We start from the raw sequence: 14,547 nt of genomic DNA on the forward strand, positions 1-14,547 counted from the left end.
TCCTGTTGTGGAGGGAGGATGTCAACCAGGACACCTAGGAGGTCTGAGCATGGGAGAGAACTTCCTTATACGTTTTGACATGGTCACGAAAGGCCAGGAGGTGGACTGTGAGGCCTGTTTTTTTGGAGAGCCTCTCCAGCTGCCGACCAGAGGCCTTCAAACGGCGGAGTTCGGTGGTGAACCAGGGGGCAGGGCGGGTGAAGGAAACAGTCCGGGTTTTAATGGGGGCGAGAGCGTTGAGACTGAGGGATTGGGTAGTGTTGTAGTGGGCTACCAGGCCGTCCACGGTGGAGTCGGAGGGGCCCGAGGCCATGTGGGTAGCTATCAGGTCGGATAGGGCCGGTGCACTCACAGTCTTAATGTTCCTAAACATAATGATGCGTTTAGGATGCTGCCTGGGCAGGGAGACAGGAACAGTGAAGAGGATGGCGTGATGGTCAGATACAGCCAGGTCGAGGCGCTAAAGAAAATAAAGAAGAGGACAAGGTTCAGCACCAAACAGGAGACACACATAGAGAATAGCAGGTGAATAAAGTCGAGTATTAAGCAGCCAAAGAGAAAAATATTTACCTCAGGAGTTGGTGGAGAAAAAATAGACTACAGAAGCCGATAACAGCAGTGTTTTTCGTAAGGATAGTGATACAATTATCTTTAACATATGATTATATTCACCTTATGACTGTATTCATTCTGTAGCCTATTTGTATTTGGTTGTTATCCACTCATGTGTCTCAGAGTCCTGTATATCAGTGGTTCCCAACCTGGGGGGGCGGCAGGCCTCAGATGATTTCAGGCCAAATATCATATTCATATATATATATATTTTTACATATAATTGTAAAGCAATACATGATTGTCACTAAAAGTCTTGTCTCTACATTACAATAAAATATACAAAATAATTGATTAATTAATTTGAATAAAAATGCAAGTTAGTGGCTAATATAGGCATAACAAGACAGAAATGTATAATTCTTTCTTTAATAGAAATGTTTCTTCTGCCCGTAAAGTGTCCAATCCAGGCTTGTCTGGATAAGCGCATTTTTAAAACATAGTCATTGTCCGTGCCGGTTTCAGTTGGATTATTTGTCACAGTTGCTCTGATCAGATCGGTCTCCTCCATTTTGTAGATTATTTACGACTTTTGAATCCACATAAACACATCGGCAAAATCCGGTTTACTTTGAGCATGTGTTTTAAACAGTTTAATCCCTTTGTGAATTATTTCCACTTGCGCTGTCCTTTAAATCAAAGTCACTCCAATAGTGCTCCTTAATTACGTTTTCATCCTCCTTTAACAAAATACTTCACATTCATCCAGTTTGGGACAATAGTTGTAGCATTTTTGAGACTTTGAAACTTTAATTACCGTTGTTGCGAGGGGGGGAGGGGGGGAGGGGGGGGGGGGGGGGGGGGCGCAACTTCCAACAGGATTCATTTGGGGGGCTCTTGGGAGAAAAAAATTGGGAACCCCTACGGTATATGGTATGTGGTTTGTCTTGTGTGTCATGTTTTGCATTTTATCTTTTTGTTTATGTATGTCTGTAAGTTGTTTCTATTGTCGGGAATCCCTTGAAAACGAGATGGTGCCTCTCAAGGGGTTTATCCCAATGAATAAAAATGTCTATATATACATATTCAGGGCTTTGTGGAAGACAATCCTCTTCACACATGTCTTTAATTTCTTACTCCAGGCCTTCATGCTTCATTCAATTCATATAAGATTCAGTTCAGTGGGAAAATGTCATTAAGACCCAATTTTCTGCCAATCACAAACGATCCATAATCCAATGCTGCCTTCAAGGAATATAGGACATATTGGATTTATAAATTGGGTACACATAGGAGCTATCAACATGTGAAGTAATTATCCATAAAAAGGAGTAAATGTGCTTTGCTTATACACAAAGACATGGACTCAGAGCCGCCGGCCCGACCCATTAAGCGACATAAGCGGCCGCATAGGGCCCCGCAGCCAATAAGGGGCCCCCTAGCAACAACAAAAAAAAGATCTCAGTACACCGTCACCGTGATAAGTATGTTTAATTAATTTAGTTAATATGCCTACTCTCAAAGTCATGTAGTATATTATTGAGTCAATAATATAATACATTAAACGTGCTTTACCTGAACCTCATCATGACACTCGAGAGAACGGCAGGATTGTAATTTCCCGTGTTCAGTGAATGCAACAGAGGCAACACACCAGACTAACCTGAGAGTTGAATGGAAATAAACATCTATCTTATTGGCTAACAGGTACCTATCCTGTGAGCTGTGACAACGTTTAAAATAAACTGTCAGTTGGACTCTGAGTTTTTGAAGATGGACATAAGAACATTTTTTCTTAAAAAAGACGACAGTTCTCAAGTGGTGGCTCACACAACAACCCCAGAGCCACAGGTAAACAAGATATATAAATGTCAGTAAACTTTCAAGTTATGCGAACATGTAAGCAAAGCATAAATTACTGCTATGTTGATGTTACTTTGAATCGCGGGGGTAAGCTAAACCGTTAGCAAGTAGCTATAGCTAGCCAGATATATTAAATAAACACTTTGTCATACAATCTAAATGTAATGTTTTTTAGCGTTACCTGGTGATTTCAAAGAAATCTCTCTGGGAAATGTTGACTTACTGTTCGACATGAAGCTAGAAGCTGCCTTACAGTACACAGTTGATCCTGAGTCCTGTCAGTTAAAGTGTTTCATAGTTAGCTTAGCTAAGCATAAACCTAGCACTGAAATATATGGATGACAGTATTTCTGAGAAAAAGTCAGCTGAAATGGTGGTATCGTTGCCACTGCTTTACGTGTCGACAACATGTTTGAACGTATTTGCAGCAGTAAATGTGGCTGTTTGGCCACTGACGTTGCCATAACAACACCTGAATTTAAATGTGCAACCTCTTTTTGTGACAGATTTTTGCAAGAAATTATAATTCTCCTGAATGATATTCCTATTGACAGCTAGTTTCTATGTGAACATTATGAGATGGACAGCCAGAGAGAATACATGAAAAACATGAAATAATATATGACAAAACAAGAATACAGTTTAAGTTATTTGTAAAATATCCATAAAGAAAAATCTGCTTACAGTTCTGTTTCATATGGGTGTTGAGAGATGTATCCATAGATCTCTTCATTTTGCTCTCAAAGTGCAGCAGATTGATGCTTTTAACTTAAAAATCTTCCCGGGGAGCATGCCCCCGGACCCCCCTAGAGGAGGTGAGGACCCCCTAGAGGAGGTGTTTACATGCTTATGTATATAATACGTGTGCTTATGCTAACATCATAAGACAAAAGTTGGTTCCGTGTTGTGTGTAGTGAGAACGCGCTAGAGTGAGGGGGGCCTCCAAGGCAAAGCTCGCTTAGGGTCCCCAAAAGTCTAGGGCTGGCCCTGCATGGACTGAACAGTTCACAACAGCAGATTAATAAATAAAAAAAATCAAAATGTCTATAATGAGGCTGTAAAACATTGTTGGGTGATGCTTTAACTATATGAAACTCATATTATAGGATAATTTATCACACCTACAACTCGATGCCTGTTAACAAAGCAGCATCACTGTAATTGCAATTGCTTTTATAAGGTGTGTCAATACGACATTCAAGGATTCAAGTCTTTTATTGTCATTTGTGCATAGCTACAGTGTAGTTAGGACATGAAAATCGTAGGTCACAGGCCCCTAGTGCAACAAAATTAAATAGTGCAAGTAAATAAATACAAATAGACGTCAGATGAAGTTTAAATATGCAGCAGTTGGGATTTCCGAGCTGCACTTGAAGGTGGCATGATGCTGAGCGCGTAATGGGTTTCCCAGCGCTGATGCTGCTGCTGCTGCTGATCGGGGAGCAGGAGCTGCAGTCCGGCATCATTAGACCACTTGATGCCGGTGACCTTGGATAACGGGGATCCTGCCTTCCTCTCCGGTATATTTCTTTTATGTTTCCAACCATGGCATCCTCGAACGGGCTGGATGAGGAGCGCGTGCTGCAGCGGGGCAGATCTCAAAGTGACCCGAGCACCGAGGTCCGCCTGGGAGAAGCGCACAGAGCAGGTGAGAGGTGTGAGAAAAAAGGAGGAGGGGTTGGATGAACGGATGCTGCCTGAGATCTGTCATCTGCTGGTTATTAGTTTGCGCTTTTGTGCAGGTGGCTGGTTACAAAACACATCCTGTTGTCGGTGATCCCTTTCAATTTGTATGCATCAAACGTAGGCAGTGGTGTAAACGTGCGTCATTTACTATGCTTAGACTGCTCACTGCTGTGCTGAGTGGAAGGCCTTGTATGTGAAATGGCTGTAATACAAATGTCAATATTGTGCATGCAACCTAGATTAGAAGATGGTGTCCAACTGGTGTCATACCAGTTACATCCATATCCATTCTATCTCTATTAGCATGCATTGATTTTCTGATTTTGGTCTTTTGCAGACCTCTTTTCTTACTGGCAATGATATATAATCATGTCACCTCTGCATATCATCAAGCTAGGATTCACATCCTTAAATTCATATGGTTGCTTTCCTGCGATTTCTTCCTTTAGTGCAATACAAATCAGCACGCCCAAACTAAAGGATCTATTTTCTGCATGGGATGAACCAGTTGCCCTCACACATGGACTGCAGTGTGTGAAGCTGATGAGAGTGGCTGGTTGTGTATTTGGTTGTTTCCATGGTGATCCAAATGGCAAAAGGCAGCACTTGGCTCTCCCACCATGAGCTGACATGCCGTTTGTCTGCTCCACTTACTGATCCCTCTCAATACACTCGGTGATGTACAGCGGCCAGCTATTGAAAGTGAAATGCCACTAAGGCGGTGAATCGTGTTTTATATATATGTGAGAGAGGGGGATGCACATTTCCAGTGGGAGTCCAAGAGCAGGCTTTAGACCACTTTAGACGAACTGTTTGAAATGTATTGAAGTGTGGATCGATGTGAAGGCTTTAATAACACATTTTAACTGCCAGGCCCTTGACGTTTGCCAGCAGTTATCGTCATACTGTACTGGTTAGAAAAAAGTGATGTTTTACCTGAATCACAGTCTGACGTGAGTTGCATTTGCAGTAAATCTTCGAGACAGGAGTCCTGGCTTCATATGCTGGAGCATTACATTAACACCCGTATTGAGCTCCTGTGTTACTGTGCAATGCTACGGTCTGTTTGAACATCAGAGCATTTGACAGGGCCGGCTATCTTTAGACACGAGGGCCACAGAGAGACTGCAGGAAAAAGGATCTTCAAGTTCTCTTGCCAACGGCGGATATTGTTGTGTTCATGCTCTCACTTTTCCAATCCAGTGCTTTGTCACATTGTCGTGGTTGTTATGGTTGCGTAACAGTGTTGGTGTACGTGTAGCCCTGATACAACACTTGCAGGATTGTCCCGTTATATATAAAATACCATCTTAAAACGTACATTTAGAGAGATCTCCCCCCGGGTTAGACGCCATAGAGGATTTCACCTAAAGCTGACGTTTCCTGTGCAATATTTTAGGAAAGAAGGGCTCAATGCAGCAGTGAAAACCCGCCTGTCCTCCCCTCCCACACCCCTCCATTTCTGCTCAGCTCTAACCCTTTCATAGCCCAGGCACCTCTACTGCAGCTTTGATCCTGCACTTGCAGAACCATCTCCAGTAAAGGGGAGGACAGGGGGGAGTGACAGGTCCCCGAATGTGCATTATCACGGCACCCAGCTGGGTAATGTCACAGTAGATCAGCCGTACTAAAGACCAAACTCAAGACACAAATGGCTTCTTCGTCTATCTTGATGCTTTGATATGGATACAGAAAGAATAGTAGAAAAATCACTGGTTATTAGTTTGCGCTTTTGTGCAGGCGGCTGGATAGGAAACACATCCTGTTGTCGCTGACCCCTTTCAATTTGCATGCAACAAACGTAGGCAGTGGTAGATAGATACAAAAAGAAGAGCAGAAAAATCATTTAAATATTTGTGTTTAGACTCATTTTATGCATCCAAATCAGATTCCCATTCCGCTTATTTCCATGCAGTTTTAAGCACCCAGAGTACTGAGCACTGATTTAACTTGAATACATGATTCGCCAAACTTTCCGCCTTGTTGACGATGCTTTGCTGTTACAGCTAGAGACGGCAGACCGAGAAGGAAACAATGTGCTGCTGTGGATTAAAATCTCTTTGAAGTTTCACTCGGAGCCGGTGATAAGCAGCCACCTTGTTCAGCACAGGTTACATCATTGCGATGTTGGAGATGATGCAGAACTGTAAAGGCAGCCAGAATGATTTAGCCCAAAGGTGCAACTCATGCGGCATTCAAATGTTGGCAGGCTAATCCCGAAATGTATTACTTTCATAAAGAGAGATTTCCTTCAAATACTACTTGGTAGAATGACACCACTGTCTGCTGATAAAGAAGTAAAGTGTGATAAGGCCACATTAGTGTGTTACTTTTACACCATAATAAACAAGAGATATCCACTTATTACACGGCTTAGTTGAATACTTGATTCTGATTGGTCAATTTGGACATTCCAGTTGCCTGTTGACTTTTGCTAACACACCGCTGCTAAGGAGAACCGACCGTTGCTAAGGAGAACCGACCGTTGCTATGGATGATCAAGGGACTTTGTGCAGTCATAAACGTCCTGTAAATGTATCGTCAGCTGTTGACAAAAAATCATTAGTTTTCCACATCCAATGATATGACTGCACATCGTCCCTTGATCATCCATAGCAACGGTCTGTTCTCCTTAGCAACGACCAGTTGGCAAAAATGAACCACCTCCAAATTGACCAATCAGAATTGAGTACTCTACTAATCTGTTTAATAAAGGTAGTTCTTATATAGTGTTTTTATTACGCGTCATGCCTACAGGAGCAAAGTATCTTACCCAAGGACACTTTGACATTTTGACTACAGGGGCTGGGGATCTGTTGGGAAAATACTGAATGTACTCTTCCAGTATCAGAGTACCATGATAACAAAGGTATCCCAACTGTAGCTGTGAACATGACAGCATGTGTGATTACCTAGAAGAGCATCAGGACTGTCTGAGGCATATGATAGCTATGTGATTAACATGATGATTCAGCCTCTATGGAGAGAGACATATGACAAGCATGATCATTTCTGACGTGGAGCTAATCTGAAGTAAACATTGAATACTGCTTTCTATTCCTCCATCTTGTGACTGTGGAACTCCCTCTCTTGGATATCAGCATGTGAAGGACACTGTTCAGGAACTAGTTGATGCTCTGTATGTGATGACTACTTCCATTCTGGAGACGATCACAGATACATGGATCCTGAGATTGAAGCTCAAGCCGGGGACCAGTGATATTATTCTAACAGGAACCAACCATTGACCCTCCGATGGTACATGCCCACAGCCACCCCTCTTTTATGTAGCACAGTGAGAGAAATGATGGAGGTGACGGCAGGAGTCTCTCTGGTGTTGAGCTACTAATCTGACATGCTGCTCTAACATCAAAGGCTTCCTCCCTGGACTCCTTAACTGTCAGACAACCACTGAACCCCCCCCCCCCCCCCCCCCCACCCCACCCCAAGCACCTGCAACCCTCATTACTGATAGGCCTCCGTTTAGGCCTCTCGTTCAGACTCAGGGGGCCCGATTAGGAGATTAGGGTTCCTTTTACATGAATGATGAGGCCTCATGTTTTATTAATCAGGAAGCTTATACATAAGCTAGTTGTCTCATTCCATATTCAGAGCTGTGATTGAAGAAAGAGAGCTGCATAACTGGCCAAACTGGCCTCTCACTCCTACATGCATGTTCAGAAAGCTTGCCAAAGCCACATGAGTCATTTAACGATATGAGATGGGAGGTAAGGTGGTGCACTGATGAGGTATGTTTCTAAGCCGACCCAGAAGTTAGCATCGCAAGGGTTCCCTCAGAAACAAAGCATTATATGAATACATGTTAGCTTCTCATCCAGGCTAACATCCACCGCAAAAATCAGGCAGGTTTGATATATTTCCTTTGCATCCAGCACAGGAAAGAAGTGTCCTTTTTTGTTACCAGAACAGGTCCAAAAATGCTGCTTAGTGGGATCAAGAGCAGTTCAAAGTGAAACAGCCACAAGAGGGCTCTACTCGGCAGATAAATAGATGTAGCTTAAATGAGGTAAGCTGCCTCTGTCACAAAGTACCCAGCACTGCAGTCACCTCTTATATACTGTAGGATACAGGGACAAATGTTCTGTCCAAGGTTGTGCTGCAGTATAGAGAACGGACCACCTCTAAGGATTACTCAGCACTTTTCTACAAGGTTTAACACGAGTTGGAATGTCCTGATGGAGATGCACTGGAAATAAATAGTCTATCAACTCTCAAACTCTATGAGAGAAAGCTTTGTGATATTTTGAAACTTATTACATGTCATTTCACTTACATACTCAATATTGTGGACAATCCCCACAGGAGCAATTTGGGTTGAAGTGTCTCAGGGACACAACGACATGCTGACTGCAGTGGGGTTTGAACCCTGATCCGAACACCAATGCACAACCCACTGCGCCACACACCTATTACAGGAGGTTAAAATGTGTAAAAAAAAAAACGTTGCTTAATTCATGGTATTTTTAGAGCTGATTCAACTCCAAACGGTTGTTTCGGATCTCATGTCATCCCATTTCAAAAGCACAAGGATTTAGCCTAAACAGCACGCTGATGATTCATGTCGAAGTGACTCATCTACAGACGATGATGTGATTTTGCTGAGTCGTTAATAGCTTGTTACATCCGTGAGTTTTACCCTTGAGTCTTTGCTGCAACGGTGATTTGTTTTTATCAGCGGGCCAAGACTCACTCGTACAGTGGCTCAATCTAAAGCACCTCTTTTTATTTATTTTTTGCCAACTCATCTCTCATGCCACGATGCCGAGACGTCCCCGAGTCACACTGACTACAGCAGAGCAGAGGCAAAACATGACATCACCCTCCACCAATGAAACGAAAGGACAATAGCTCCACTATAGGGGATTCAATTAGTCCTTGAGGTGGCACATAAAACCTCCCTTGTTGATTACATATATTATAAGACAGTTCTTTTTTTAACAGTAAAGTTAGCATGAAATACTATGTTTGTATAAAGTCAGACTTCTGAGTCACTTGAGTCAGCCCTGGTTGGGGCTCAATACTACAATAGTAAAAAGAGAAATATGTGATTTATGCTTCATTATGTTCACCAGATTGTCTCTAACTTTGTCTTATTTTTAAAGTCTTCAAGTTGTTATTGTCATATGCACTGGTGTAAAGTAACTAAGTACATTTACTCAAGTACTGTAAGAACAATTTTGAGGTACTTGTACTTTATTTTAGTATTTCAATGTTTTTCCAATTGTGTACCTTTAGTTACTTTACAGATGTGGATGAATGATGTGAAATATAATCAAGTGTTGAATCAGACTTTAGTTCCACCTGGAGTAAATCCACCAGCTACCCTGCAGTATACAAAGTCATTCAAACTAGCTGCACCTTTAGCAGCTTTGAGAACACTTTCATGATCAATCATTATAAAACATATCATATCTATTATTCTGAAATGGACCAATCTGCACAATGACTACTTTTACTGTCGCTACTTTCACTATATTTTGATGAGAATACTTTTCTACTTTTACTTGAGGAACATTTTGAATGCAGGACTTTTACTGTAACAGAGTATTCCTACACTCTGGGACTATTACTTTTACTCAAGTACAAGATCTGAGTACTTCTACTTTTACTGAAGTACAAGATCTGAGTACTTCTACTTTTACTGAAGTACAAGATCTGAGTACTTTTACTCAAGAACAAGATCTGAGTACTTCTACTTTTACTCAAGTACAAGATCTGAGTACTTTTACTCAAGAACAAGATCTGAGTACTTCTACTTTTACTGAAGTACAAGATCTGAGTACTTCTACTTTTACTCAAGTAGAAGACCTGAGTACTTCTACTTTACTCAAGAACAAGATCTGAGTACTTCTACTTTTACTCAAGTACAAGATCTGAGTACTTCTACTTTTACTGAAGTACAAGATCTGAGTACTTCTACTTTACTCAAGAACAAGATCTGAGTACTTCTACTTTTACTCAAGAACAAGATCTGAGTACTTCTACTTTTACTGAAGTACAAGATCTGAGTACTTCTACTTTACTCAAGTAGAAGACCTGAGTACTTCTACTTTACTCAAGAACAAGACCTGAGTACTTCTACTTTTACTCAGGTACACGATCAGAGTACTTCTCCCTCCTCTGGTCATATGCTCAACACTTACAGGGAAGCCATTAAAATATTAGATCTCTGAGTCCCTCCAATAATCAAATAATGCTCATTATCTATGTATTAAATTCACATTACACCTATGATCTGTTGTTGATATAATGATGATGTGTATAACTGCTTTAATGAACAGGTGAAATGTGTCTCAGTTTTAAACCTCAGGTCTTAAATGTCCTTAACATTTATTTTCTCAATCAACTATACAGTTTTTCTTAGATATTTTACATTAGATATGTGTGATTTGTCCTGCATTGATGAAGGACAACTTGTCTGAAATAATTAGCATTGATTTCCTCATTTTGTCTCAAGGCGGGTCTGCCCTTTCAGAGAACAGATTAATATTGAAAAATGTGTCTCCATTTGCAGACATGATGGCTTACTGTACAACCCCTCCCCCTCTCACACACACACACACACACACACACACACACACACACACACACACACACACACACACACACACACACACACACACACACACACACACACACACACACACACACACACACACACACACACACACACACACACACACACACACACACACAGCCTCCCATCCCCCAACTACCAAACAATCTGGTATCTCAGACAGTCGGACCTACAAAATGCTGCTTTGGTGTGTTCAGGTGCTCCAAAATACAAATTAAAAAGGGAGTGGTGGTGAAGCTAGGCCAAAGAGATAACATAATGATTACTCCACCGAAAAAACTCCCCTTTAATGCTCATCGTGCTCTTCAAGTCCATGATTTAAACTACCAACACTACCTTTATCAATGTAAAACCATAATATACTTTATAAAGAAATACATTCTGTTCAGTATGTGTCTGCAGAGACAGAGCTACCGAATTACTGAGCTAGGCATGTCAGAGAGAGCTACTTGACTTAAGCTGTCAGCCATTTACACATAATGTACTTTTATGAATGTTTCATGGGCTGACCTAATTCCTTTCAGAGCCGAGTAAAAGCAATATGCTGCATACGAAAACACAGCAGCTGATCCTTTAGACGTGAGGAAGAGCCAGACAGATGGAAACAAAGCTGTGATACGGTCACTTCCTGGATGACCTGGTAAACTGAGAATAAAAGCTGTAGACCAACTCAGCTTATTTCTTTCCAGTCGTTTGTTTTCACTAAATCAGCACTGGATCCCAGAGGGGATGGAAACAGCCTCGTGAGAGTTTCATCACAAAAGAGAGAGATACTTTGCTCTCAGATGTAATTAAAGCAAACCCTTAAGCCCACGAATGGAGAGCCTGATCGCTGACAGACTTGAATTTCTCAGCAGTGGAAAAAAAAAGATGAGGATGAGGAGGAGGAGGAGGAGGAAGAGGAGGAGGCGGGGCAGCAGCTGCAGAAATCTGCTGAAACTGCTGGTTGCTGGATTTGAAAAAGTAAAAATGGAAGCTGGTAATTAGCACCGAACTGATTTTCTAACCCCATGAAATACATGCAATTTGCCGTTATGTATCATAAACAGTGGTGAATATACTCAAGTACTGCAAGTAAAAACATAGAGACGCTTGTACTTTACTTTACTGGAGTATTTTCACATTACTGTTCTTTATACTTTTTACTCCAATACATTTATTTTACACATATTTAGGCTACGTATACAAAATATAAATCAGCTAATGCATTCTCACATTTTTATTATAGCTACCCACTAGTACACATGTGTCAAACTCAAGGCCCGGGGGCCAAATCAGGCCCGTGGTGGATTTAATTTTGGCCCGCAGGATAATTTCTAATCACTATTAGATCTGGCCCGCCGGTATATTGCACGCACACCTTCACTCCATCCTGAGGGTCTCCTCAGCTCAGAGCCTGAGCCCAAACATTGATGACCTTGCACCCAAGATGAGATGCCAAGTATCTGAGCTAGCATCACAGAGCAGCACACTGAGTTTAATGGATGTTTCCTTCTGCACTTTTTCTCTCACGACAACAGGGCATGTTTGGTTTTCTTTGAGGGAAATAGTTTTGTTGAAGCTGTTGTTGGCCTGTGGGAAAATGTAATCATAAGAAATGACTCTGGAAAAGCTGCAGATAGAGCCATAAGAAATGAATGCAACTGATTATTTAATGTTTAATGTTGTTTTTATAGGCAATCATTTAATCTTTGTTAGTCCCAGGTTTAATATGTGCAATAAGTTCATTTCAATAAGTTTTGCAATAAACATTGAACCAGTCCGGCCCTCGATGAGTACCGATTTTTAAATGTTGGCCCACTGTGTACGTGAGTTTGACACCCCTCAAGTAATTCAAACATTGAAGTAATAAACACATACATCATTATCTGGATTCTGTACAGTTTTGTGTGTGTGTAAATAACAATAATAAAAGAAAGCAGTAAGTAAGAACAGATGTTGGTGTGTCATCTGGAGGGAAACTGATTGCAAACAAACTTAAGCAGGATACACATTTCAAATATGAAGACAAGCTGCCATTTTCTGTTTTTGAAATGATTTTAAACTTTGAGTAATCAGAATCAGAATCACTTTATCCGTTCCACAGAGGGGACACAGACAGCTTAATATTAACTAAGAAGCATGCATAAAATAATATTAAAGATACACAAATTACACCATTTACAAAATATACATTAGTCAATCATTTTGGAAATGTGTGTTGGGCAATTTCCAGGATTTTCTGACCACCTTTAAACCAAATAAATCAGTACACTCCTGCAAAGTCGAGGCAGCATCAAAACCTGGCCTCCTCCCAACCTCGCAACATCTCCTCCTGAGGAATCCCACACACTGTTTAGTCTGCAGCTCACACACACACTAGTCGAGTGTGTCTCCCCCATAATCTGTCACTGTGACACTGCATTGGCTCGCTGAAGCAGAGGCTGTTGCTGCACCTGATGAATGATTCAGCAGATTAAAAGGGGAACACAGCAAGATTCAAGGAAATCTGAGGTCACAGGCTCCTCCTCCAACAGTGCAACACAATAAAGCAAATAAAATAGAATAGAGGGTTTATGATAGTAAAATGTGTTGTACTTTAAACAGGCGGTACCGTCATAATGCAACGCCTGTTTAGGAGTTAAATGTTGAACACGTCATGAAAACACCTTATTGCCTCTGGAGAGACTACAAGCTTAACACCATGTCCTGCTATTGTCCTTGGAGACAATATTCAATAATCATTTAGTTTATCTTATTACTGTTGAGCTGTTGTGCCATCGGGTACATATTTAAATGATTTAAGCTCCAATAGAGTCATGCAGAAACCAGTCTTAAAACCCAGAAATGACTTAGCATTTTACAACTTCCCGTTCCCTCGTCGTTAAATCAATGTTTTTTTCAATGTGAAGTTAGAAGCCCGAAATTGGTCTGTGGTTAAATCAAGCTGATGAGATTTTAACGTTTTGTTCTACGACATGATATGCGTCAGCAAATACAAGTGACTAAATGCCGTCACACCATGTTAGCCACCTTTAGCTTAGCGGTGGTGATAATCAGCCATGACTGTGAGAATCTTGTTTGTAGCCTAGCGTTAGCTTTTTACTTCTGATGATGGCTTAAAAAATCGCAAAATGGTGATACTATGTGGAGATTATACAGCTTTACAAAAGTTGTACCATGAATGTGTGTTTGACACAGAGCTTGTTTTCTGCAAATGCTGAAATCCGATATGATAATCCCATTTATTTTCGTCCAGGGAACCTTTGCGTTACTAACTTCCGGGTCGCCCTACAAAATAAATCTTCACTGCACCGTCCTACACCATGAGATAAAGACATTTGCTACATGCTGGGTAACTTCTCAGATTCTTAGTGCACTCCTGTCTCGTTCATATTATATAACTACGGGTCTGGAGGTGAATAAAGCATTATATAATTCTAGTAGGTTGACCTTCAACATCTCCATAAACACTTAAGGTATATTTAGTGTAGGATTATTGATGTCTGGAGTTGTGTTCCAACTTTATATCCACAGCTATTTACGGTTCAACTTCAGTGCCAGGACAACTTGTAAAGAACAAAACATGGAGGATTAATGTGACAGACAGTAAAGCAACATGACTCACGATATGAGAAGAAATGTCTGGTACACAAGCAGAACTTTAAAGATTAACAGTGAAAGGTGTGTGCGTTTATGTATTTACATGATAGTATATTTGCAAAATAAGATAAAAAAATCCTCCTACACATTTCCAAAATAAACAATATAGGCAATTGCAAATCTTCTATATGTCCAATTGCCAAAAGAAAAATATGTTTTGATGTCAAATGTGAACATAAAAATGTGTGTATCAGCTGTTATTTCAA

At 41.0% G+C, this 14,547-nt stretch overlaps 1 protein-coding gene across 1 annotated transcript in view; it reads left to right on the forward strand.

The window, feature by feature from the left end:
* Positions 1-3,851: 3,851 nt before the first annotated feature.
* The window catches only part of phactr3b (phosphatase and actin regulator 3b), a 64,700-nt gene continuing 54,004 nt past the window's right edge, over positions 3,852-14,547 (forward strand). Inside the window, exon 1 of the mRNA XM_079683097.1 lies at positions 3,852-4,063. Coding sequence (XP_079539223.1) covers positions 3,949-4,063 — 115 coding nt within the window. The 5' untranslated portion in view covers positions 3,852-3,948. The remainder of the gene's footprint in view (positions 4,064-14,547) is intronic.

Source organism: Notothenia rossii (genome assembly GCF_949606895.1).
Source record: "Notothenia rossii genome assembly, chromosome: 5".
Taxonomy (NCBI): domain Eukaryota; kingdom Metazoa; phylum Chordata; class Actinopteri; order Perciformes; family Nototheniidae; genus Notothenia; species Notothenia rossii.